This window comes from Callithrix jacchus, chromosome 15 (assembly GCF_049354715.1).
Source record: "Callithrix jacchus isolate 240 chromosome 15, calJac240_pri, whole genome shotgun sequence".
Classification (NCBI taxonomy): Eukaryota; Metazoa; Chordata; class Mammalia; order Primates; family Cebidae; genus Callithrix; species Callithrix jacchus.
The window spans coordinates 81,516,234-81,541,863 of record NC_133516.1 but is presented as its reverse complement, the minus strand read 5'-3'; the positions used below and the strand labels follow the sequence as shown (position 1 = coordinate 81,541,863).

At 39.3% G+C, this 25,630-nt stretch overlaps 1 protein-coding gene and 1 pseudogene across 19 annotated transcripts in view; both read left to right on the top strand.

Moving 5' to 3' along the window:
* LOC100402421 (DNA polymerase theta) overlaps positions 1-25,630 on the top strand; it is a 126,241-nt gene that overhangs the window by 68,155 nt on the left and 32,456 nt on the right. For 13 of the 19 annotated variants that reach the window (XM_078352040.1, XM_054246056.2, XM_035274070.3 and 10 more), the window contains 5 exons: positions 4,056-4,249; positions 6,333-6,470; positions 10,195-10,369; positions 20,303-20,429; positions 21,055-21,188. In XM_078352040.1, coding sequence (XP_078208166.1) covers positions 4,056-4,249; positions 6,333-6,470; positions 10,195-10,369; positions 20,303-20,429; positions 21,055-21,188 — 768 coding nt within the window. Of the gene's footprint in view, positions 1-4,055; positions 4,250-6,332; positions 6,471-10,194; positions 10,370-20,302; positions 20,430-21,054; positions 21,189-25,630 lie in introns of those variants that run through there. The other 6 variants (XM_078352042.1, XM_078352041.1, XM_035274065.3 and 3 more) reach the window with 3 other exon arrangements.
* LOC108588316 (chromobox protein homolog 3 pseudogene) lies at positions 7,485-8,261 on the top strand (annotated as a pseudogene).

The following is a 25,630-nucleotide window of genomic DNA, read 5'->3' as shown; positions in this document are numbered from 1 at the left end:
TAATACTGGTTGTTTTTTTCTGTGTGTACTGCTTCTTTCAGAAGCTCTTGTAAAGCAGGCCTGGTGGTAATAAAATCTCTGAGTACTTGCTTGTTCATAAAAGATTATATTTTTCCTTCAGTTGTGAAGCTTAGTTTGGCTGGATATGCAATTCTGGGCTGAAGGTTCTGTTCTTTGAGGATGTTGAATATTGGCCCCCACTCTCTTCTGGCTTGTTGAGTTTCTGCTGAGAGATCTGCTGTAAGTCTGATAGGCTTGCCTTTATGGGTAACCTGACCTTTCTCTCTGGCTGCCCTTAGTATTTTCTCCTTCGTTTCAACCCTGGTGAATCTAACGATTATGTGCCTTGGGGTTGCTCTTTTTGAGGAATATCTTTGTGGTGTTCTCTGTATTACCTGGGGTTAAATATTGACCTGCTTTGCTAGTTTAGGAAAATTTTCCTGAATAATATCCTGAAGAGTATTTTCCAGCTTGGATTCATTCTCTCTGTCGCATTCAGGTACACCTATCAAACGTAAATTTGGTCTTTTCACATAGTCCCACATTTCTTGAAGACATTGCTCATTCCTTTTTATCCTTTGTTCTCTAATCTCGTCTTCTTGTTTTATTTCATTAAGTTGGACTTTGACCTCTGTCGCATTCAGGTACACCTATCAAACGTAAATTTGGTCTTTTCACATAGTCCCACATTTCTTGAAGACATTGCTCATTCCTTTTTATCCTTTGTTCTCTAATCTCGTCTTCTTGTTTTATTTCATTAAGTTGGACTTTGACCTCTGATATCCTTTCTTCTGCTTGAACAATTCGAGTGTTTAAACCTGTGCATACTTCTCGGAGTTCCTGTATTGTATTCTTCAGTTCCATTAATTCATTCATACTCCTCTCTAAGTTGTCTATTCTCAATAGGATTTCATCAAACCTTTTTTTCAAAGTTCTTAGTTTCTTTACGTTGGGCTACAACATGTTCTTTTAACTCACAAAAGTTTCTTATTATCCCTTCCCTGAAGCGTGATTCTGTTATTGGGATGCGCTCATTCTCCATCAAGCCTTGTTCCATTGTTGATGTGGAACTGTGATCCACTTTAGAGAGAGAGGCGTTCTGATTTTGAGTATTCTCAGCCTTTTTATGCTGGTTTCTTCCCATCATTGTAAATTTATCCTCTTGTCATCTTTGAAATTACCAACTTTCAGATTAGGTCTCTTGAGTGGACGTCCAAGTTGTTAGTTCCCAGGGCTAGAACAGCGGCATTAAGACTGATGGTGCTCTTCTGCCCAGGATTCTCCTGTCTGGCTTCCTTCTTGTGTCCGAAATAGGCGACTCTGCCTTCCCGGGGCTCCAAACCTCGGTTAGAAGGGGAACCAGTCTCGTTTACTCTGCGCCAAGAGCTGCCGCGCCGAGGTGCCGTCACAGCCGCTGCGCCGGCCTCAGGAGTCGTGCTGGGGGCCCGTGTGGGTCCTCCAAACCTCGGTCAGAAGGGGAGCCAGCTCTGTTTACTCTGCTCCGAGAGCTGCCACGCCGAGGTGCCATCAAAACTGCTGCGCCGTCCACAAGAGTCGCGCTGGCGACCCGTGTGACTCCTCCACTGGGGATCTTCTGCTCCGTGAGCGACCTGAATTTGTCTGAAAGTGTGGCGTCCTCTAGTTCTCTGCTCTTTAACTGAGAGCTGCAATCCCGAGATGTTAGCAATCGGTCATCTTGGATCCTCCCCTCATTCTTGAAATTTTTAAAGAATGATTCATGATCAAAAACTGGAACTATTTTGTAAATTATTTGCACTCAAGAGAATGTGTACTCTAATTCTGGATGCAGAATTTTATATGCCTGTTAAGTCAAAGTTGTTTTTAAAATATTCTGTAATTTTCCCTGTAATTCAATCAATTTTAACTTTGTATATTTTGAGGCCATTTTATTAGGTGTGTATGTGTTTAAAATTGATTTAACTTTCCTGGTGAATTAAACCTTCTATTAGTGTATTATGACCATCTGTATTACAAATAATGATTTTTATTCTTAGTTCTTAGTCTGTTTTTTTATATGAATATGGCAACATCAGCTCTCTTTTGATTAATATTTGCTTCATATAACCTTTTTTTTTTAAATTCCTTTTAACCTTTCTAGGTTCCTATCTTCAGACATGTCTTATAAACAAAGTATAGCTTATTTATTTTTCAGGCTTATCTTTTGTTTTTTTTGTTGTTGTTTGTTTGTTTTTACAGATTTACCAGTTTATTGTGATTGTTGATGTATTTCTGCTCATTATGATTATTGATATACTTGTGCTCTATTTTCCTACTGTTTTAGTTTGTTTCTAGTCACTTTTTGTTTTGTCAGTAGTTTGTTCACAGTTGTGCTCTATTCTAACTAATCCTTAGCTGCTATTTTGGGGATCTAAATTTGTTCTTGGTTGTTTCTTCTGAGTCCTGTTCACATTTCTTTGCTCTCCTGTATTTTTCATATTTTTTGTGAGTTCATACAGTATTTATTAGAATCAAGGATCCCTGCAGGACTTGTGGGAAGCCATCCCTTAGAAAGGTTTTGCTCCTGCCTTTGCTGAGTACCAAACTACTCCGCATCCAAGGACCACAGTAGCCTTTCTTTGAGAGTTTTGTTTCAGAACAAGAGTCTGAGGCTCAGCTCCTCATCCTGTTCTTGTTTCAAGGATCTATATCCCCTTAAACTTTTTTGCTATGGGACTCCATTCCCGTAACAACCTTGCTCCTTCCTAATGCACATGGATCCAGTCTAGCTCCCTGCCACTCTTACTTTGTGCTTCTCTAATTGTTCCTGCTATGACCCAAGGTCATTATTTCTCTAGTCTCAAGTAATTTCTGCACTGGTTCCAGGCTCCTAAAGCCAAGCTCTGACTGCCTCATACCTTCTGCAGGTGGTTAGAGGCCATTAACTCTCATTTGTTTCTTTGCTTTTGGTGGTGGTTATGAGTTTCCCTGGAGATTTCTTATGCTGATTGAGACCAGCAGTGCCTCAAAGAATGTGTTTGTTTGGAGCTGGGGAGGGTGGACCAGAGTTGCTTAAATTCCTAGTGACTCAGTACTGGAAGCTGAAGTCTTAGGGATTCTTTCTTGATGATTTGGATAGCATTTCCCACAGTACATTCTGTGGATGCTTACTTTTCAAGATGTTAATAAGTATTATATGAAAAAAGGGTTTAATGGTCAAATAAAATTGGGGACTTTCACTTAAAATTAAATAGTTGTCTTTGCTTCAGGTTCTCTCAGGGCCTTTAATATATAAGTTGAGTCTGCCTTATCCAAAATGTGGGACCAGAAGTGTTTTACATTTCAGATTTTTTTGGATATTGAAATATTTGCATATACATAATGAGGTATCTTGTGGATGAGACCCAAGTCTAAATGTAGAATTCATAGATACCCATATATATATAGCCTAAAGATAATTTTATACAATGTATTTAATAATTTTATGCATGAAATAAAATTTGTGTATACTGAGCCATCAGAAAGCAAAGGTGTCACTGTCTCAGCCACCCATTTAGACAGTCTGTGATTATCTGATAGAAAAGACATATTAAAGCCAAATGGGGCAAGGAGGGGCTTTTTTCCTTTAGAGATGCTGAATAAACTTTGTGTTGTATACCTGCATTTTGACTGTGCCCTGTCACAAAAAGTCAGGTATGGAATGTCCCACTTGTGGTGTCATGTCAGTGCTCAGAAAGTTTCAGATTTTGGAGCATTTTGGATTTCAAAATAAGATTGGTTGCTATGCTCCTGCTAAGAGTAGAAACAGAAACAGAAACATCTTGGGAAAAATATAGTCTCTTGTAATCCAGACTATTCACAAGATTGCCAACTCTTCTACTCTCTGCAGAGACAAGGATAGGTGTCCCATGCTAAACTAGCCTATACTTTTCCACCTTTCATTGTTGGCTTAAGAATGCTGCTCAGGAGACTGGATCCTGAAGGATAGCTTGGTAGCATTTCTGGATTTTCCTGGATGAATTCTGTATGGTTAGGTAAGGCTGCTGATCTAATCACTTAGCCAATGATGACGTTTTGGTTTTCTTTTTTTCTTCCAGATGTTTTCCGCAAAGTGGAAATGCCCTCTCAGTATTGCTTGGCCTTGCTAGAACTAAATGGAATCGGCTTCAGTACTGCAGAATGTGAAAGTCAGAAACACATACTGCAAGCCAAGCTGGATGCAATTGAGACCCAGGCCTATCAACTAGCTGGCCACAGTTTTTCTTTCACCAGTTCAGATGACATCGCTGAGGTTGTATCATAGGGATAGGAATATAGATAAATAATTTTTAGAGTTAAAATGATCGTGTGTGTGTGTGTGTGTGTGTGTGTGTGTGTGTGTATTTACCTGAATACCTAAGGTCAGTAAAACGAAACAGCCAGTTAACCAGATTGCTTTGGGGATATTCTAACATCTAATTTGTAAATTATATCTGTATTTAATTTACAAATAAAGTAATAAAGAGGACTTCTAGAATGTAAACTCCTCAAGAAGGAGATTTGCGTGGAACAGAGGAGAAACTCACTAAATATTTGTTGAAGAAATGATTGGTCTTGGTGGTTGCATGACAGCATAGCTGTTTCTCCATGAAGGTAGTCATTTTGTGAGCCTTCACTCCTCCTTGCTTGCCCTAACATCTTACTATAGAATAGGAAATTGGATATTTTTCTGAGATGTAAATGAAAAAGGGATTTTTATGACTGTTTCCTTTTTTAAATTTAATTAAGGTTTTTGCTTCCTTACATAAATGTTGACAAATTTTACCTTTGTTTTATTTTCATGTGTTGGTATTCTATTCTCTCCTCTCAACCACACTACATCCCTAACAAAGGGTGATTGGGCTGTTTTAGAGGGATTACAGATGCAAGGTGGATGCTTACATTTGATAGCATTGAAGTTCTTGTGTCTTCTAGTTGTGATTTTGTAATATGGCATATTGGTAAAAGTCAGAGACTTTAGAGCCAGACTTCTTGGGTTTGAATCTTACCTCCTCCATTTATTAACTAGTTCCATAGCCTTGGGCCAATATATAAACTCTTTGTGTGTCAATTTTCAGTAAAATGAGGGTTGTCATAAACACTCCTCATAGGGTTGTAGTGAGGTATAAATAATAAGTGACCATTATGTAATAAGTGGTCAATAAATGTTAAATATCCTTATAAAAGTGTCCTTTTTAAAGCCACAGTTATGTTTTATGGTTTTTTTTCACACAACTATAAAATTTAAATACAAACGTTTTATGTTTTTTAACTTTTAGGTTTAGGGGTACATGTGAAGGTTTGTCATATAGGTAAACTCGTGTCATGGGGGTTTGTTGTACAGATTATTTCATCACCCAAGTATTAAGGCCAGCATCCAGTAGTTATTTTTTCTGCTCCTCTCTCTTCTTTCATCCTCCACCCTTCAGTAGTCCCCAGTGTCTATTATTTCCTTCTTTATGTTCATGAATTCTTATCATTTAGCTCCCACTTATAAGTGAGAACATACAGAATTTGGTTTTCTTTTTCTTCGTTAATGTATTTTAAAGAAAATGAGGAACTTGGTTTCTCTTATTCATGTGTTGAATTCAGTGGTACCTTTTTTTTTTCTTTTTGGTATCTTCTTTTAAATTCTTTAGCTCAGAAGTCCCCAAGCCAATACCTAGCTGACTGCACATAAAATTACATAGGGAATTTACAGAAAATACAGAATCTCTGTTTCAGCACAAGCAGGAATGATTGCCATTGTGATTCAGATGGGCCTGAAAGCATGTAAAGTACAGGCCTTGAGCAAATTCTGGACTAAGAGTAAAGCGCCTTTAATATTATTGGCTTCTTCTTAGGCCATGTCAAAGTGGTGCTTAGGCCTGTAATCCCAGCACTTTGGGAGGCCGAGGCAGGTGGATTGCTTGAGCTTAGGAGTTTGAGACCACCCTGGCCAACCTGGTATAACCCTGTCTCTACCAAAGATATAAAAATTAGCCGGACATGGTGGTGTACTCCTGTGGCCCCAGCTACTTGGGAGGCTGAGGTGGGAGGATCACTTGAACCCAGGAAGTCAAGGCTACAGTGAGCCGTGATCACACCACTACACTCTGGCCTGGGTGACAGTGAGATCCTGTCTCAAAAAAAGAAGGCTTTGTGTTAGTATTAATCTGATAGTGCCTAGAGTATGGATAGACTACCTGACATATGCATTTTCATTATCATCATTTGTTAAATATGGTAATTCCAAATTATCCAGAGAAACATTCTTTCAGTCCATCTTGAACTATAGAGTTTTTTTCTAAAATAAATTCTGAATGATAGTCTTTGCAAGTTTCATTCTTGACTAACAAGGCATTAATTTCTTGCAGGTTTTATTTTTGGAATTGAAGTTGCCCCCAAATGGAGAGATGAAAAACCAAGGCAGCAAGAAAACTTTGGGTTCTACGAGAAGAGGGAATGACAATGGACGCAAGCTAAGGCTGGGAAGACAGTTCAGCACTAGTAAGGTGCTCTTTGGGGGCAGTCACAGAGCTGGGCAGAACCTCAACTATTTTTAGCATTTTGGTGTCTAGAAAGAATGCTGATGAAATCAAGATCTGAGTCCACCATTTGAATTTACCCAGATATAGAGTAACATATTGGTTTGTGGTTTGGTAGCCCACAAATTCTGTGGAGATTTTCTGCATGGAAAATTCAAATCATAATGTAGCAGTTGTGTCCCATCTTCCTATCATTCAAATGGTATAAAGGTTTATAAACCCAGCCTTAAAGACATTATTTAATTTTGCCATCCATTACTCTTGGACATCTAATATTACTTAATTCATATAGTTATATGAACAGAGAAAGGTAGGTAAGAATTTTTAAAAAGAAAGGAACCCAGTCAGAACAAATATATTACTTTTAGTTTAAGGGCAAAATAGTAAGTTTTTCATGAATTATTTTCTATTTTTTTATTTTTTGAGACAGAGCCTCACCCTATTGCCTAGGCTGGAGTGCAGTGGCACCATGCTCGCTAGAACCTTCACCTGCTGGGTTTAAGCGATTTCTCATGCCTCAGCCTCCCAAGTAGCTGGGACTACAGGATTATACCACCATGCGTGGCTAATTTTCGTATTTTCAGTTAGAGACAGGGTTTCACCATGTCATCCAGGCTGGTCTTGAGCTACTGGCCTGAAGGGATCCTCCCGCGTCGACCTCTCAACGTGCTGGGATTACAGGCATGAGCCACCACACCAGGCCTTGATTTAAGAATTTAATCTGGTCCACCCTTGGGCCCCAGTTCCCAGCCGGCACCCGCCGTGCTCCCCGTCGTGGCCGCCCAGCGTAGGCGGGGGCGGTGCCACCCCTCCCTTCCCCCGCACCCATGGCCTGGCATGCAGCTCCCGTCTCCCTCCCCCTCGGATATGGCTCGAGCTGGAGGCCAGCAGGGCCGGAGACCTGTAGACCCGGAGACCTGCAGACCCGCTACCCGGAGCAGTTCGGAAGCGGTGAATAATATCTCTTCAAGTCTGCAATAAAAAACGGCCTCCAATAAAACTACATTGCAAAAAGTGGGAAAGAAACAGAATGGAAAGAGTAAAAAAGTTGAAGAGGCAGAGCCTGAGGAATTTGTGGTGGAAGAAGTACTAGATCGACGTGTAGTGAATGGGAAAGTGGAATATTTCCTGCAGTGGAAGGGATTTACAGATGCTGACAATACTTGGGAACCCGAAGAAAATTTAGATCGTCCAGAGTTGATTGAAGTGTTTCTTAATTCTCAAAAAGCTGGCAAAGAAAAAGATGGTACAAAAAGAAAATTGTCTGACAGCGAATCTGATGACAGCAAATCAAAGAAGAAAAGAGGCGCTGCTGACAAACCAAGAGGATTTGCCAGAGGTCTTGAACCTGAAAGAATAATTGGTGCCACAGACAGCAGTGAAGAATTGATGTTTCTCGTGAATGGAAAGATGAGGCAGACTTGCTGCTGGCAAAAGAGGCAAATATAAAGTGTCCTCAAATTGTAATTGGTTTTTATGAAGAGAGACTAACTTGACATTCTTGTCCAGAAGATGAAGCTCAATAATTGTTCACATTGTTTTTCATATATACATACATACATACATACATACATATGTATATATATGTAAATTTGGGTATTGGTTTTTGATTTACTAGTGTGACAAAATAACTACGTCCTAATGAAGATCAAATTTGGTATGTTCATTTTGAAAGTATCGTTGGAAGAGTTGTTGGGTTGTTTTTTTTTGCATCCATAGCACTGGTTACTTTGAACAAATAAATAAAAGCTTTCTGTAGTTGCTTCCTTGATCAGAAAAGAACATTTGTTACTATGGTATATTATTTCCTCTGCATTAAAGAACAGCTTTTCTAAATATTGGGGGAAATGTCCATAGTCATTACTCAATCAAAACTTGTGTTCTCATAAGCCTAAGGACCATTCTAGGTTTTTTATGTTTTGTGTGTGTGTATGTATACATAAATGCATGTGTAATTTTTTTGTTGTTTTTAAACATTCACCAAAACAAAAAATCACAGGTAAACCTATGTTTCTGAGATGCCATTATTCCGAGCAAAATAAAAGATAATCACTTCAGGTTAAATGGAAAATTTTCCTGAAGCCATATGTTTCAAATATGTGAAGAAATAAGGGATTCTAATTAATAAGACAATTTAAATTGGATAGTTTTAAAGCATCTATATCTATGAATGCAGTTTTTTGTTTTCAAAATTCCTAAAAGGAAAAATTTTATCACTGCCATCATAGGAGGTTTTCCCATCCAGTTGAGGAAACTAGACAAATGCGAGTGTGTTTTAATTAGCTAAACTAAGTTAAATGAACATTAAAAAACATTCTAGCGGGCCATTCCTTAACAAAATGTTGAAATCCTATTGCTATATTGACTAAAAGGTCATGATTTATGGAATACCTAAGACTTGGCTCATAGAAACCTAATCAGCTGGTTAGAGATGTTGGCAGGTTAGGATCTGCTGCCATAAATGTGTGAACAACCATTTGTAATCTAACCTATTGACCTGTATGTTTTTCTTTACCTCAACTCATTCCTTACATGTAGGGTCAGTCTTTCAGTTATTTGCTTTACAGGTTCAGCAAAAGCCAAGAAAAACAACTCTGTAGTAATCAGAATGTATCGGTATTTACTTTATTGTAAATAATGGTGAACAGCGGTTAATAAATAGTTTTATATAACTTTAAAACTATGCAGGGAAGAGAGAAAGGGCTTAATTTTACATTGTTACTGAAGTTTTAGTGGAGAAATAGGGTAGAAAATATGGCATAGAGCTGTTCAAGTTGCCTTTGTGTAAAATTTCAGTCCTTATACCATTATGTATGACTTGTCTGCTCCTAGTCATACATGTGCTTAGCTCCAGGCTGTAGTACAATTTTTTATTCTCACTGGCCCTTTTACTCACAAGTTTCTGTTCCTTAATAATTCACTGAAAGTCTATAGTACAAAAAATTCAAAGTTTTAAAAATAGATGTCTCCTGGCCGGGCGCAGTGGCTCAAGCCTGTAATCCCAGCACTTTGGGAGGCCGATGCAGGTGGATCACAAGGTCAAAAGATCGAGACCATCCTGGTCAACATGGCGAAACCCTATCTCTCCTAAAAATACAAAAAATTAGCTGGGCACAGTGGCGCATGCCTGTAATCCCAGCTACTCAGGAGGCTGAGGCAGGAGAATTGCCTGAACCCAGGAGGCGGAGGTTGCGGTGAGCCAAGATCGCGCCATTGCACTCCAGCCTGGGTAACAAGAGCGAAACTCCGTCAAAAAAAAAAAAAAAAAAAAAAAAAAGATGTCTCCTGATTACCTTGATATCGAAGCCATATAAGTTTCTGGGCAAGAAGAAAAACCACTGGGATACTTCCAGTCATGTGAGGAGTGGAGGAGGAAAATGCATAAAGAAAACAGATGATGTAAAATAAACTTTTGGGAGGGTGTGGGTAGGCAGTTGCTTTGTTAAACTGACAACTCATTTCTTTGAAAAAGGTAATTTTAAATTGATCATGCTCAGCATTACCACATTTGCATTTTATAAACTGTAGTTTTAGTTTTATCAATGTGGTGGTTAAAACCCAAGAAATAGTTTTGAGTTGTAGATATTATTCTCAGATTTAATTTTGAGACTGTATTTACATAAAAGAGATTCTAGCTTGCTATGGAGTTTGGACAAGAATTCAATCTTACCTTATTATATTTTTTTGGCAGGATGTTTTAAATAAATTAAAGGCATTACATCCTTTACCAGGCTTGATATTGGAATGGAGAAGAATCACTAATGCTATTACCAAAGTGGTCTTTCCCCTTCAGCGGGAAAAGCGTCTTAATCCTTTTCTTGGAATGGAAAGAATCTATCCTGTGTCACAGTCGCACACTGCTACAGGTGATGAGAAATCTTAAGTATAAACAGCATCCAATTTTGAATGAAAAACATTTTCATATGCAATATTTCTTATGATGGCCAAGAATTCAACTGTTGATCATGGGGTTCAAGTGAAGTTTTAAAACTATAAACTACATGCTTTATTCAAAGCATAGGTAGATACTACCCAGGTACAGAGATCAGTATTGGTTTCTGCTTTTATTTTTTTTTTAATTAATTTATTTATTTTGAGACAGAGTTTCTTTTTTTTAAAAAAAAAAAAAAAAGTTCAATGTTTCTTTATTGTCCTGTTCTGTGTTCTGTGAAGCAGTGTCACTTAACCTTTCTTTTTTTTTTTTTAATTGCATTTTAGGTTTTGGGGTACATGTGCAGAACATGCAAGATAGTTGCATAGGTACACATGTGGCAGTGTGATTTGCTATCTTCCTCCCCTTCACCCACATCTGGCATTTCTCCCGTGCTATCCCTCCCCAGCTCCCTCCTCGCTGTCCCTCCCCTATTTCCCCCAATAGACCCCAGTGTGTAGTGCTCCCCTCCTTGTGTCCGTGTGTTCTCATTCTTCATCACTCACCTATGAGTGAGAATATGCGGTATTTCATTTTCTGTTCTTGTGTCAGTTTGCTGAGAATGATGTTCTCAGATTCATCCAGGTCCCTACAAAGAACACGAACTCATCGAACTCATCGTTTTTGATTGCTACATAATATTCCATGGTGTATATGTGCCACATTTTTCCAGTCCAGTCTATCATCGATGGGCATTTGGGTTGGTTCCAGGTCTTTGCTATTGTAAACAGTGCTGCAATGAACAATCGTGTGCATGTGTCCTTACAGTAAACCGATTTATAGTCCTTTGGATATATATACCCAGTAATGGGATTGCTGGGTCAAATGGAATTTCTATTTCTAAGTCTTTGAGGAATCGCCACACTGTCTTCCACAATGGTTGGACTAATTTACACTCCCACCAGCAGTGTAAAGTGTTCCTATTTCTCCACATCCTCTCCAGCATCTGTTGTCTCCAGATTTTTTAATGATCGCCATTCTAACTGGCGTGAGATGGTACCTCAATGTAGCTTTGATTTGCATTTCTCTGATGACCAGTGATGATGAGCATTTTTTCATGTTTGTTGGCCTCATGTATGTCTTCTTTTGTAAAATGTCTGTTCATATCCTTTGCTCATTTTTGCATGGGCTTGTTTGTTTTTTTCTTGTAAATCTGTTTGAGTTCTTTGTAAATTCTGGATATCAGCCCTTTGTCAGATGGGTAAACTGCAAAACTTTTTTCCGTTCTTTGTTGGTTGCCGATTCACTCTAGTGACTGTGTCTTTTGCCGTGCAGAAGCTGTGGAGTTTCATTAGGTCCCATTTGTCTATTTTGGCTTTTGCTACCAATGCTTTTGGTGTTTTGGTCATGAAGTCCTTGCCTACTCCTATGTCCTGAATGGTTTTGCCTAGATTTTGTTCTAGGGTTTTTATGGTTTTAGGTCTTATGTTTAAGTCTTTAATCCATCTGGAGTTAATTTTAGTGTAAGGTGTCAGGAAGGGGTCCAGTTTCTGCTTTCTGCACATGGCTAGCCAGTTTTCCCAACACCATTTATTAAACAGGGAATCCTTTCCCTATTGCTTGTTTTTGTCAGCAGATTGTATGGTTATAGATATGTTGTGTTGCCTCTGATGTCTCTGTACTGTTCCATTGGTCTATATCTCTGTTTTGGTACCAGTATCATGCTGTTTTGATTACTGTAGTCTTATAGTATAGTTTGAAGTCCGGTAGTGTGATGCCTCCTGCTGTGTTCTTTTTGCTTAGAATTGACTTGGCTATGCGGGCTCTCTTTTGGTTCCATATGAAGTTCAAGGTGGATTTTTCCAGTTCTGTGAAGAAAGTCAATGGCTTGATGGGGATAGCGTTGAGTCTGTAAATTACTTTGGGCAGTATGGCCATTTTAACGATACTGATTCTTCCTAACCATGAACATGGAATGTTTCTCCATCTGTTCGTGTCCTCTCATATTTCGTTGAGCAGTGGTTTGTAGTTCTCCTTAAAGAGGTCCCTTATGTTCCTTGTTAGTTGTATTCCTAGGTATTTTATTCTCTTTGTAGCAATTGTGAATAGCAGTTCATTCTTGATTTGGCTCTCTTTAAGTCTGTTATTGGTGTATAGGAATGCTTGTGATTTTTGCACATTGATTTTATATCCTGAGACTTCGCTAAAGTTGCTTATCAGTTTCAGGAGTTTTTGGGCTGAGATGATGGGGTCTTCCAGATATACTATCATGTCGTTTGCAAATAGAGACAATTTAGCTTCCTCCTTTCCTATTTGTATACCCTTTATTTCTTTTTCTTGCCTGATTGCTCTGGCTAGAACTTCCAGTACTATATTGAATAGGAGTGGTGAGAGAGGGCATCCTTGTCTAGTGCCAGATTTCAAAGGGAATGCTTCCAGTTTTTGCCCATTCAGTATGATATTGGCTGTTGGTTTGTCGTAAATAGCTTTTATTATTTTGAGATACATTCCATCGATACCGAGTTTATTGAGGGTTTTTAGCATAAAGGGCTGTTGAAATTTGTCAAAGGCCTTCTCTGCATCTATTGAAATAATCATGTGGTTTTTGTTTTTGGTTCTGTTTATGTGGTGAATTATGTTTATAGACTTGCGTATGTTGAACCAGCCTTGCATCCCCGGGATGAATCCTACTTGATCATGGTGGACAAGCTTTTTGATGTGCTGTTGCAATCAGCTTGCCAGTATTTTATTGAAGATTTTTACATCTATGTTCATCATGGATATTGGCCTGAAGTTTTCTTTTCTTGTTGGGTCTCTGCCAGGTTTTGGTAACAGGATGATGTTGGTCTCATAAAACGATTTGTGAAGGATTCCGTCTTTTTGGATTATTTGGAATAGTTTCAGAAGGAATGGTAACAGTTCCTCTTTGTGTGTCTGGTAGAATTCAGCTGTGAACCCATCTGGACCTGGACTTTTTTTGTGTGGTAGGCTTTTAATTGCTGCCTCAACTTCAGACCTTGTTATTGGTCTATTCATAGTTTCAACTTCCTCCTGGTTTAGGCTTGGGAGGACACAGGAGTCCAGGAATTTATCCATTTCTTCCAGGTGTACTAGTTTATGTGCATAGAGTTGTTTGTAATATTCTCTGATGATGGTTTGAATTTCTGTGGAATCTGTGGTGATTTCCCCTTTATCATTTTTTATTGCATCTATTTGGTTATTCTCTTTTCTTTTATCAGTCTGGCTAGTGGTCTATTTTGTTGATCTTTTCAAAAAACGAGCTCTTGGATTTATTGATTTTTTGTAGTGTTTTTCGTGTCTGTATCTCCTTCAGTTCTGCTCTGATCTTAGTTACTTCTTGTCTTCTGCTAGGTTTTGAGTTTTTTTTATCTTGCTCCTCCAGCTCTTTCCATCTTGACGTTAGGGTGTCAATTTTGGATCTCTCCACTCTTCTCATGTGGGCACTTATAGCTATATATTTCCTCTAGAGACTGCTTTAAATGTGTCCCAGAGATTCTGGTATGTTCTGTCTTCATTCTCATTGGTTTCAAAGAACTTCTTTATTTCTGCCTTCATTTCATTGTTTATTCAGTCAGTATTCAAGAGCCAGTTGTTCAGTTTCCATGAAGTTGCATGGTTCTGAGTTAGTTTCTGAATTCTGAGTTCTAACTTGATTGCACTATGGTCTGAGAGACTGTTTGTTATGATTTCAGTTGTTTTGCATTTGCTGAGGAGTGATCTACTTCCAATTATGTGGTCAATTTTAGAGTAGGTGTGATGTGGTGCTGAGAAGAATGTATATTCTGTTGATTTGGGGTGGAGAGTTCTGTAAATGTTTATCAGGTTTGCTTGTTCCAGGGCCGAGTTCAAGTCCTGGATATCCTTGTTAGTTTTCTGTCTGGTTGATCTGTCTAATATTGACAGTGGAGTATAAAAGTCTCCCACTATTATTGTGTGGGAGTGTAAGTCTCTTTGTAAGTCATTAAGAACTTGCCTTATATATCTGGGTGCTCCTGTATTGGGTCCATATATATTTAGGATCGTTCGCTCTTCTTGTATCGATCCTTTTACCATTATGTAATGTCCTTCTTTGTCTCTTTTGATCTTTGTTGCTTTAAAGTCTATTTTATCAGAGACGACAATTGCAACTCCTGTTTTTTGTTTTTGTTTTTGTTTTTGTTTTTTGCTGTCCATTTGCTTGGTAAATCTTCCTCCATCCCTTTATTTTGAGCCTTTGTGTATTCTTGCATGTGAGATGGGTTTCCTGGATACAGCACACCGATGGGTTTTGGCTTTTTATCCAATTTGCCAGTCTGTATTTCAATTGGTACATTTAGCCCATTTACATTTAGGGTTAATATTGTTATGTATGAATTTGATACTGCCATTTTGATGCTAGCTGGCTGTTTTGCCCGTTAGTTGATGCAGATTCTTCATTTTGTTGATGCTCTTTAGCATTTGGTATGTTTTTGGAATGGCTGGTACTGGTTGTTCCTTTCTACGTGTAGTGCCTCTTTCAGGAGCTCTTGTAAAGCAGGCCTAGTGGTGACAAAATCTCTGAATACTTTCTTGTTCGCAAAGGATTTTATTTTTCCTTCACTTATGAAGCTCAGTTTAGCTGGATATGAAATTCTGGGTTGAAAGTTCTTTTCTTTAAGGATGTTGAATATTGGCCCCCACTCTATTCTGGTTTGTAGGGTTTCTACCAAGAGATCTGCTGTGAGTTTGATGGGCTTCTCTTTGTGGGTGATCCGACCTTTCTCTCTGGCTGCCCTTAGCATTTTCTCCTTCATTTCAACCCTGGCGAATCTGAGAATTATGTGCCTTGGGGTTGCTCTTTTTGCGGAATCTTTGTGGTGGTCTTTGTATTTCCTGGACTTGAATATTGACCTGCCTTGTTAGTTGGGGAAATTTTCCTGGATAATATCCTGAAGAGTATTTTCCAGCTTGGATTCATTCTCTTCGTCACATTCAGATACACCTATCGAACGTAGATTAGGTCTTTTCACATAGTCCCACATTTCTTGGAGACTTTGTTCATTTCTTTTTGCGCTTTCTTCTCTAATCTTGGCTTCTTGTTTTATTTCATTGAGTTGATCTTCGACTTCTGATATCCTTTCTTCTGCTTGGTCAGTTCGGCTGTTGAAATTTGTGCATGCTTCGCGAAGTTCTCGTGTTGTGTTTTTCAGCTCCTTCAATTCACTCATATTCCTCTCTAAGTTGTCCATTCTTGTTATCATTTCCTCAAATCTTTTTTCAAGGTTCTCAGTTTCTTTGCACTGAGTTAGAACATGTTCTTTTAGCTCACGGAAGTTTCTCATTACCCACCTTCTGAAGTCTGATTCTGTCATTTCATCACACACATTCTCCTTCCAGCTTTGTTCCCTTGCTGATGAGGAGTTGTGGTTTCTTGTAGGAGGCGAGGTGTTCTAGTTTCAGGTGTTTTCCTCCTTTTTGCACTGGTTTCTTCCCATATTTGTGGGTTTATCCACCTGTTGTCTGAGTAGTTGCTGATTTTCCAATTGGGTCTCTGAGTGGACGTCCAGATTGTTGATGATGAAGTATTTCTGTTTCTTAGTTTTCCTTCTAACAATCTGGCCCCTCTGCTGTAGGACTACTGAGGTCCACTCCAGGCCCTGCTTGCCTGGGGTACACCTGTAGCAGCTGCAGAACCATGGGGGTTGCTACCTGTTTCTTCTGCTATCTTTGTCCCTGAATGATGCCTGCCAAATGTCAGTCTGATCAGTCCTTTGTGAGGTGACTCTTTGGATATACAGGGGTCAGGGAGCTGCTTGAGGAGACAGTCTGTACTTTATAGGCGCTCAAGTGCTGAGCTGTGAGCTCCGTTGTTCATTCAGGGCTGCTAGGCAGGTACGTTTAAGTCCGCTGCAGCAGAACTCATAAAACCCCTTTTTTTTTCCTCAGGTGTTCTGACCCAGGGAGTTAGGGCTTTATTTTATTTTATTTTATTTTTTTGAGACGGAGTTTCACTCTTGTTACCCAGGTTGGAGTGCAATGGCGCGATCTCGGCTCACCACAACCTCTGCCTCCTGGGTTCAGGCAATTCTCCTGCCTCAGCCTCCCGAGTAGCTGAGATTACAGGCAGATGCCACCATGCCCAGCTAATTTTTTGTATTTTTAGTAGAGACGGGGTTTCACCATGTTGACCAGGGGCTTTATTTATGAGTATCCTTTGCACTGTTCTGCCCAGCAAGGAGGCAGTCTAATCACTGCCTGCCTATAGTGGCTATGCTGAGCTGCCATGGGCTCCACCCTGCTGCCGTGGGCTCCGCCCTGCTGCCGTTTGTAATTCCCTGTAGTCCTGTTTGTATGGTGTGGTTAGAGCTGCCGTGGTGATGATGGTGCACCTCTGTAGTGGCAGACTCTCTCTGTTATGGCAGGTTGCCTCGGCAACCGCAGGCTGCATCAGCAATGGCAGAGTACCTCCGTAGGGGTCGAGTGCCTCGGTAATGGCAGACACCCCTCCCCCTTTGAGCTGCACCATCCTGGGTTCAGCTGTGCTTGCCATGAAACTCTCAACCCTGAGTGTTTCCAATTGCTGTTTTGTTTGTTTTTGTGGGGGTGGGACCTGCTGAGCCTGATCACCTGGCTCCCTGCCTCAGAGCCTTCTTTTTTTTTTTTTTAAGTTGAATGGTTGACTCTCTCCCAGGTGTTTTAGTCACCTGCTTAAAGGGTGCCAGGATCTGTGTGATTTCCCGTGCAGCGACCCACGGCACTGGCTGGAACCACGTTGCTGCCCGGGAGTCTCCTGGCCTGGCTTTCTGTTTAAGTCCCATTTAATCAGATGAATGTGCTAATCTGCCTTCCGAAATCTCCAATTGCCAGTTTATCAGGGCAACCAAACCAGTGTATTTTGTACAGAGTGCCACTGCACTGTGGCCCCGGCCCAAACAGCCGTGCCAGCGGCCCGTGGGGTTCGTACACCTGGGAATCTCCTGGTCTGTGAGCAATAAAGATCCGTCTGGGAATGCGGCGTCCACTCACCATCTACAATTTCACTGGGAGCTGCAATCCTGAGTTGGTCCTACAGCGCCATCTTCTCAAGGTCCCATCGAGACAGAGTTTCATTCTCGTTGCCCAGGCTGGAGTGCAGTGGCATAATCTCGGCTCTCTGCAATCTCTGCTTCCTGGGTTCAAGTGATTCTCCTGCCTCAGCCCCCTGAGTAGCTGGGATTACAGGTATGCACCCCCGTGCCTGGCTAATTTTTGTATTTTTAGTAGAGACAAGATTTTGCCACTGGTCAGGCTGATCATGAACTGCTGACCTCAGGTGATCCACCCACCTTGGCCTCCCAAAACACTGGGATTACAGTGAGCCACTGTGCCTGGCCTGTTTCCTGCTTTTAAGTACTTGTATAGAGTAACTGGGGTGTCTGAGATAGTGCTTTCAATGTGAGTATACACAGGAATTAAATATTTGAGTCTGTGATCTTACCTAGTTTCAGTCCTATCCCTTTTTTGAGCCTCTTAAGATTTCTCTGAGTTGAATCTGAGTAGGCCTCTGGGGCATCTGTATAAGTATCTTACTTCACTCAAGCAGAAAAGAAAGCTGTAGTGCTCTTTGGATATCTCATGGTCCTCTTGAAATAAGAGTGTAATCTTATGAGGAAAAATGTATTCTTTCTCTAGGCAGTATAAATTCTTAAGTATTTGCCAAATGTGATGTGTAGTGGAAGAAAGAGTGGCTTTAACTCATTCATAGAGGAGGCTCTATTGGTACCTGCTTAGATTGGTGGTTATAGAATGTGGGCTTTGACATCAGAAATCAGTGTTTGAATCCTGGTTCTATGAATCTTTATGACAAGATACTTAACCTTTCAATGCCTAAGTTTTTTCATGTATAATACAAGGCACAATGGCTCACTCCTATAATCCCAGCACTTTGGGAGGTTAAGACCAGAGGGTCACTTGGGCCCAGGAGTTTGAGACTAGCCTGGGCAAGAGAGTGAAACCATGTCTCTACAAAAAGTAAAAAAATTAGCTATGTGTGATATCTTGTGCCTGTAGTCCCAGCTACTTGGGAGGCTGAGGTAGGATGATCGCTTGAGCCTGAGAGGTCAAGGCTGAAGTGAGCTGTGATTGCACCATTGCAGTTCAGCCTGGGCAACAGAGTGAGACCCTGTCTCAGTCAATCAGTAAACAAATAAACAAGGCAATAACAGTCTTACTTCACCTGGTAATTCTGAGGATTAAATAGGTTTGTAGATGTAGAATATTTAGAACAGTGCATGGCTCCTAGAAAGCACTCACTGTCGGTTGCTGTTAACTAGCATGGAGGCTCCATAAGGCGCTGCTTTTGTCTGCTTGCTTTATCTCTTGTTTTAAACTTTCTAATTCTTCTTTCTTCCGATTTAGCTAATCTCTTGTCCCATCCTAGTGATATCTTACCCTGTTGGTATTTAAATTTCACTCCGAAACACATGATAATGATATAAACTGACATGAAATAAAATCTTTGGTGAAGAAAAGATGACATCTACCTAGAGTTTTCAAAGGTGTTGCACATTTATTTGTTCTTTACAAAGTAGAAGGTAAAACCAGTAATAAGAATTCTATTCTTATTACTGATTTTAGAAATATATTTTAATAAATAACTTTTATAATATTTTAGAAATACAAACTTAAGCAAAGCAAAGCTTTTCATCAATGTACTTCATATCTATTAAGCAATATATTCATGCTTTGTAATTTATTTTTACCAGTTGCCTCATTAATTCAACTAATAGACCAGGGCAGTGTGCTGAATATGAAGTGTTATAGAAAGGAAGGCAATGTGCTGATGTAAAAAGAGCCTCGAATGCCCTCCTCCGTTATTTGTTAGCTTTGTAACATTGAACAGGCCATTTAATGACAACAATTATATAAAAGCTTATGAACAAATTTTGTGCTAAAAGCTAAATGACAAAGACATAATATCAGGGGATCATTCAGAAAAACAATGTCCAAGTCACTTAAAACGTCTGATTTATCAGAAGGTGATGGAGTTATACATAGCTAGTAGTCAGCCTGTTACAATGAAGAGTTTTAGTATTCCTGATAGTGTTATAAAAATCACACTGACAAAATTACTCCAGCTTTTTTGGAGTGGTACTTACATGTTTAGAGAAATTGAAACAAGTACACAAACTGTAAAATATTTTGGGAAATAAAGGCTTTACAACCTTTTTTTTTTGAGAATCTCACTCTGTTGCCCAGGCTAGAATACAGTGGTATGATCTTGGCTGCAATGTCCACCTTCCAGGTTCAAGTGATTCTCCTGCCTCAGCCTCCCAAGTAACTGGGGATTACAGGTACTTGCCACCATGCCCACCTAATTTTTTGTAGTTTTAGTAGAGATGGGGTTATACTATGTTGGCCAGACTCATAAGCTTTTTTTTTTTTTTTAAGCTTTCTATTCACTGGAAAATTTACTATTAACCACCTGATTCAAGTCTCCATTTGATTCAATACTTCTAGTCAGTACTATTGTTGATTCTCTTGATGAATTATAATGATGATGAAGAAAAATGATGATGTCTGAAAGTGATGGGCTTTTAAGAAGCTTCAGTGGTTGTTTCTCCTAAGATCCATTTGATTATTCTTTACTTATATATGACTGCTAACATGTTATAGTGCTGAAATCTGATACTCAAGGAATAGTTCAGTTTATCAGATTACTTCTCACTGTGGGATTTTCTATGTAAAACATAATATTGTAGCCAATTTATATATTCATTTATTTTGGGATGGTCTTGACTTATTTTATCATTCTTAGACACATGAACATGATGAAAAGTATTTAAATATAAATTTATTTTAGTTCAGCATTGATAGAGTCTGTATTTTTAAGATAATCCAGAAATGTGAATACCATTAAATAACCAGATTTCTTTTTCTAATTTTATGTCTTTATTCTGCTTAATTTCAGGACGAATAACCTTTACAGAACCAAATATTCAGAATGTACCAAGAGATTTTGAAATCAAAATGCCAACACTAGTAGGAGAAAGCCCACCTTCTCAAGCTGTAGGCAAAGGCCTACTTCCCATGGGCAGGTAGGCACTGTTTCTCTGGTCTGTATTAATAAACTTTATGTAAGTATGAATGGCTCAAAATAGCTTATTAGACAAATAAATGAAATTAGTTTAATTTTATGTTTCAGACATACCCATTTCTGTCCTAGACCATTTTGAATCCTGAGTCCATGTGTAAAGAAGCTACTTCATGTTTAATTGAATGTTTGCTGAAAGAATTCTAGTATCTTTGTTAAGCTTTAAAGTGATTCTCAGGTTTGTTTTGTTTTGAAATGGAATCTCGCTCTGTTGCCAGGCTGGAGAGCAGTGGTGCGTCAGCTCACTGCAACCTCCAACTTCTGGGCTCAAACAATTCTCCAACCTCTGCCTCCTGAGTAGCTGGGACTACAGCTATGTGCCACCATGCCTGGCTAATTTTTGTAGAGACAAGGGTCTCACTTAGTTGCCCTGACTAGTCCTAAACTCCTAGGCTCAAGCAATCTGCTCGCCTCGGCTTCCCAAAGTGCTAGTATTACAGGTGTGAGCTATCACACCCAACTCTCAGATAAGGTTTTTATTCTATTTCTTAGCTGGAAATACTGATGTTGCTGAAAATTAGACCTTTTTCATATATTTGAGACTGCTTTATGTTTAGCTGATGATGTAGTTTGTACCACAGAGGAAAAATTAAGAAGGGTTGGAGCCTGAACCCTGGATGCCAAGCACAGATGGAGGAGAGAGCTGCAGAAAGAGGAATGCCATTTTCAGTTAGCATGCGACATGCCTTTGTGCCTTTCCCAGGTAAGGTGGCTGATAGCTTTGAAGCTTCTCATTGTTGTGAGAATGTTTTTAAAAGCCTGAAATTTCAGTGAGACTTAGAGCATGCATTCATCCCTCCATCTTTCTGTCTACAGTGAAGCCCACCTTTCTGTTTGTCCTGCCAGGTTTATAGCAGTCATCTTCTCCACGATCTGCTCTGTGGGAAACTTTTGTGGTGTGTGCTCAGCAGCAGCAGTCTGCTGAAACCATGTTTTCTAACGTCAGTGTAAACTTCTTTGCAAAGTCCGGTTGATTTTGTCAGTCTTCATCCTCTTTAAGCTCTTTACAGCATTTGTCACTGTTAATCAACTCTTTCCTTCTTCAATTTCCCTTCTCTCTTGACCTCTAAAGGGACAATTTTTTTGTCTCTCCTTCTAACTTGTTTGCTTTTATATCTGTTCCTTTTTCTGTACTGCAGCTTCCTATTGCATGGGGTTGGCCCCTAAGGCTATTCTCATTCTGCCTGACCTCAACTCAGTACTCTGGGCGTAAACCTTTTGTTGTCAAGACATTCGGAAGTGGTGATGTAACTTGCAGATCATCCCGACTCTTAGTATACATATTTGTTCTTTTATTTGTCATCAGCTGGCAGGTCCAAGTGAGTGCAATTAACCATCTGAATTTATTTAAATTCCATCAGAAACTTATATGCCAAGGGTAAATTCCGAACTATGATGATGTGTCCTGCTAGGCAATTTTTAGTGTTGCTTATGTCTGAACTGTCAGCAAGCAAAATTCTATCACAGTTATCCAAGAGAGTCCCCAGAAGCTCTGTGTGGTGTATGGTAATTTCTTTCTATTTTGAGATGGACTCTCACTCTGTCACCCAGGCTGGAGGGCAATGGAGTTTTCTTAAAACGCATAGATCAGTTTTTTGTTTTGTTTGTGTGCAGCTTCCTCACCCCTCTCAGCCTTCATAGAAATTGTGAAGTAGGAAAATACTGTTGACATACTGAAGGGTACCTCAGAGCCTCCTTGCTGTGGATTAGACTTTGGCCTAAGAGGATGTTATGGCTGGTCTTACTTTTTATCCAGAACACTCCGATTTTCTCCATATTAGCAATAAGTCTGTCTTGTCTTCCTATTATTCATGTGTTCACTGGAGTAACACTTTTAATTTCCTTCCAGAACTTTTCCTTTGCATTTACAACCTGGCTAACTGTATGACACAAGAGGCCTAGCTTTCAACCTATCTCAGCTTTTGACATGCCTTCTTCAATAAGCTTAATCGTTTCTATCTTTTGGTTTAGTAGGAGAGAGATGTGACTTTCTCATTCACTTGAACACTTAGAGGCCATTGCCATTGTAGGGTGATTAATTGGCCTAATTTTAATATTGTATCTCAGGGAATAGGGAGGTCTGAGAGAGAGAGAGGGGAGAAAGGAGGTCTGAGAGAGGGGGGGGGAACAGCCAGTTAGTGGAGTAGTTAGAACGCACACAACATTGATCGATGAAGTTCACTCTTACGTGAGTATCGTTCATGGATAGTAATAATAGTAACATCAAAGATCACCATAACAGGTAATCATGAGAGGTTTTTGAAGTAATATGAACATTACTATTAAGAAAATGTGTCACAGTGAACACATGCTGTTGGAAAAATTGTGCTGATAGACTTGCTCCACTCAGAGTTGCCAAAAACCTTTAATTTCTTTAAAAGAAACTGCAATATCTGTGAGGCATAATAAAGTGAAGTGCAATAAAGCAGGGTATGCTTGATTTTATAAAACTTATATTTTGACAAAGTAGATCACATGCCCATGTTTTTTCAAACATACTTTAAAGTATTTCATGCAAGGCATGGTGGCTCACACCTGTAATCCCAGCACTTTGGGAGGCCAAAGCAGGAAAGCTGCTTAAGTTCAGGACTTCACAACCTGCCTGGGCAACATAGGGAGACCCCATCTTTACAGAAAGTTAAAAAGTTAGCTAGGCATAGTGGTGTGCATCTGTAATCCCAGCTACTGAGGAGTCTGAGGTCTGAATACCTTATCACTTGAGCCCAGGAGGTTGGGACTGTACTGAGCCATGATCGTGCCACTGCACTCCAGCCTAGGCAGAAGAGCAAGACATTATCTTAAAAAAAAGAAAAAGAAAATTCCAGTAACTGAATTGAGTACCAGAAACTCATTTTTTTGTCTTTTTCTATTTTTTAGAAACTCATTAAAAAAAAAAAAATAGCGGCCAGGCGCGGTGGCTCAAGCCTGTAATCCCAGCACTTTGGGAGGCCGAGGCGGGTGGATCACGAGGTCAAGAGATCGAGACCATCCTGGTCAATATTGTGAAACCCCATCTCTACTAAAAACACAAAAAATTAGCTGGGCATGGTGGTGCATGCCTGTAATCCCAGCTTTTCAGGAGGCTGAGGCAGGAGAATTGCCTGAACCCAGGAGGCGGAGGTTGCGGTGAGCCGAGATCGCGCCATTGCACTCCAGCCTGGGTAACAAGAGCGAAACTCCATCTCAAAAAAAAAAAAAGCATCTGTATTAACAAAGCTGGTTCATCTTTTCTCCGAAGCATTAATTTGACTTTGAAGCAGAAATATCCATTACAAAACAATGTCTGTACAAGTTAAGTAAATTTACCAACTCTTATGTTACTCGTTATGACACGTTGCGTATCCCTGGTCTCAAATCCTTGAGACTAAAAGTATTTGAGATTTTGGAATATTTGCATATACATAATGCAATATTTTGGGGATGGGATCCAAGTCCTAATATGAAATTTATGTTTCATGTACACCTTATAGACATAGCCTAAAGGTAATTTTATACAATATTTTAAATTTTATGCATGAAACAAAGTTATAACTTTGCCTTGTTACAAGAGGTCAGTTGTGGAACTTTCCACTTGTAGCATCATGTCAGTGCTCAGAAAGTTTTAGATTTTGGAACATTTTGGATTTTGAATTTTCAGATTAAGGATGCCATTCCTAACATTATGTCAAATTCAAAGGACTGTTACTTATAAATAAAAAAGCAACTCTAAATTTATCAGCATCAGAGCATTTAAAAAATTTTTAATATTTGCAGTTTAGATAACATGTTGATTGTAATTAAATATACTGCATATTGATTTATACTTGAAAAATGCATAAAGTTATTATTATTACTATTGGAAGAGATGGGGGCTCCCACTGTATTGCCAAGGCTTGTCTGGAACTCCTGGGCTCAAATGATCCCCCAGCCTTGGCCTGCCCAATTACTGGAATTACAGGTGTAAGCTACTGCACCCAGCCCGTTATTGATTTGTTTTATAAAAAGTTTTCATTTCCAAATAAATTCTCATACCTGTCTAGCTAGGTCACAAGCACATTCTTGGAGGCTCCTTTCTTGGAGCCTCAAATATATGCTGTGATATCAGTCAAAAAACATAAATCACATTGTTCTTTTTGTCTTTGATTACAAAATATGTGGCAAGTGTTCTTCTGTTTCAAGAAAATATTGGAGTACAGTAAATCTTTGGAAAACTCTCACAAATCAAACAGTGAGCTTTGACAGAGTACGCAAGATTGTTACATTCATTGTTTTCTATTTTCAGCAGCTCCTTAAGCTGGTGATGACTCAGCATTTGTACATTTACATAAAATAATTTTAACTGTGTTATAACCCTTTTGATGATCTGATTTAGGAAACTGAGCATAAATCTTTTCTATACATATAGTGGAATGAAGAAATAGGGAAACATCAGACTCCTGTTTAAAACTCTAAAAAAAAATAAGTTTTTAATGACAAAGCCAGACTATTGACTATATGATGAAAGCTATTTTATCTATTTGAAAGTCTTCTTTGATAAATGTAAAAGATTCCAAAATATCTGTGCCACTAGTTTGATTTTGTAAGCTAAGAATGGTATTTTCTTTATAAATTTAGAAGTCCACTGAGACAAAACCTATTCAGAATATTAATTAAGCAGCTTCTCTGTTATGGGACAATTCTTCCAAAGCCAAAAAAGAAATACTTGAAATTTGATTAATCTCTGATACTGTTAGACAGGTTACCCTATTGAGTCAATAGGTAATTGTTTGGTAGTTTATTAGTCCATTGTCATGCTGCTAATAAAGACCTGCCTGAGACTGAGTAATTTGCAAAGGAAGGAGGTTTGATGGACTCAAGGTTCCACATGGCTGGGGAGGCCTCACAATCATGGTGGAAGATGAAGGAAGAGCAAGGGGCATCTTACATGGTGGCAGGCAAGAGCTTGTGCAGGGGAACTCACATTTATAAAACCATCAGATCTCATGAGACTTACTCACTACCATGAGAACAGTATAGGGGGACACCCCCATAATTCGGTTATCTTCACCTGGCCCTGCCCTTGACATGTGAGTTTTATTACAATTCAAGGTGAGATTTGGGTGGGGACATAGCCAAACCATATCAGGTAGGTTATTTGAAGATCTTTTGCTTTTTGTAAAATGTAAT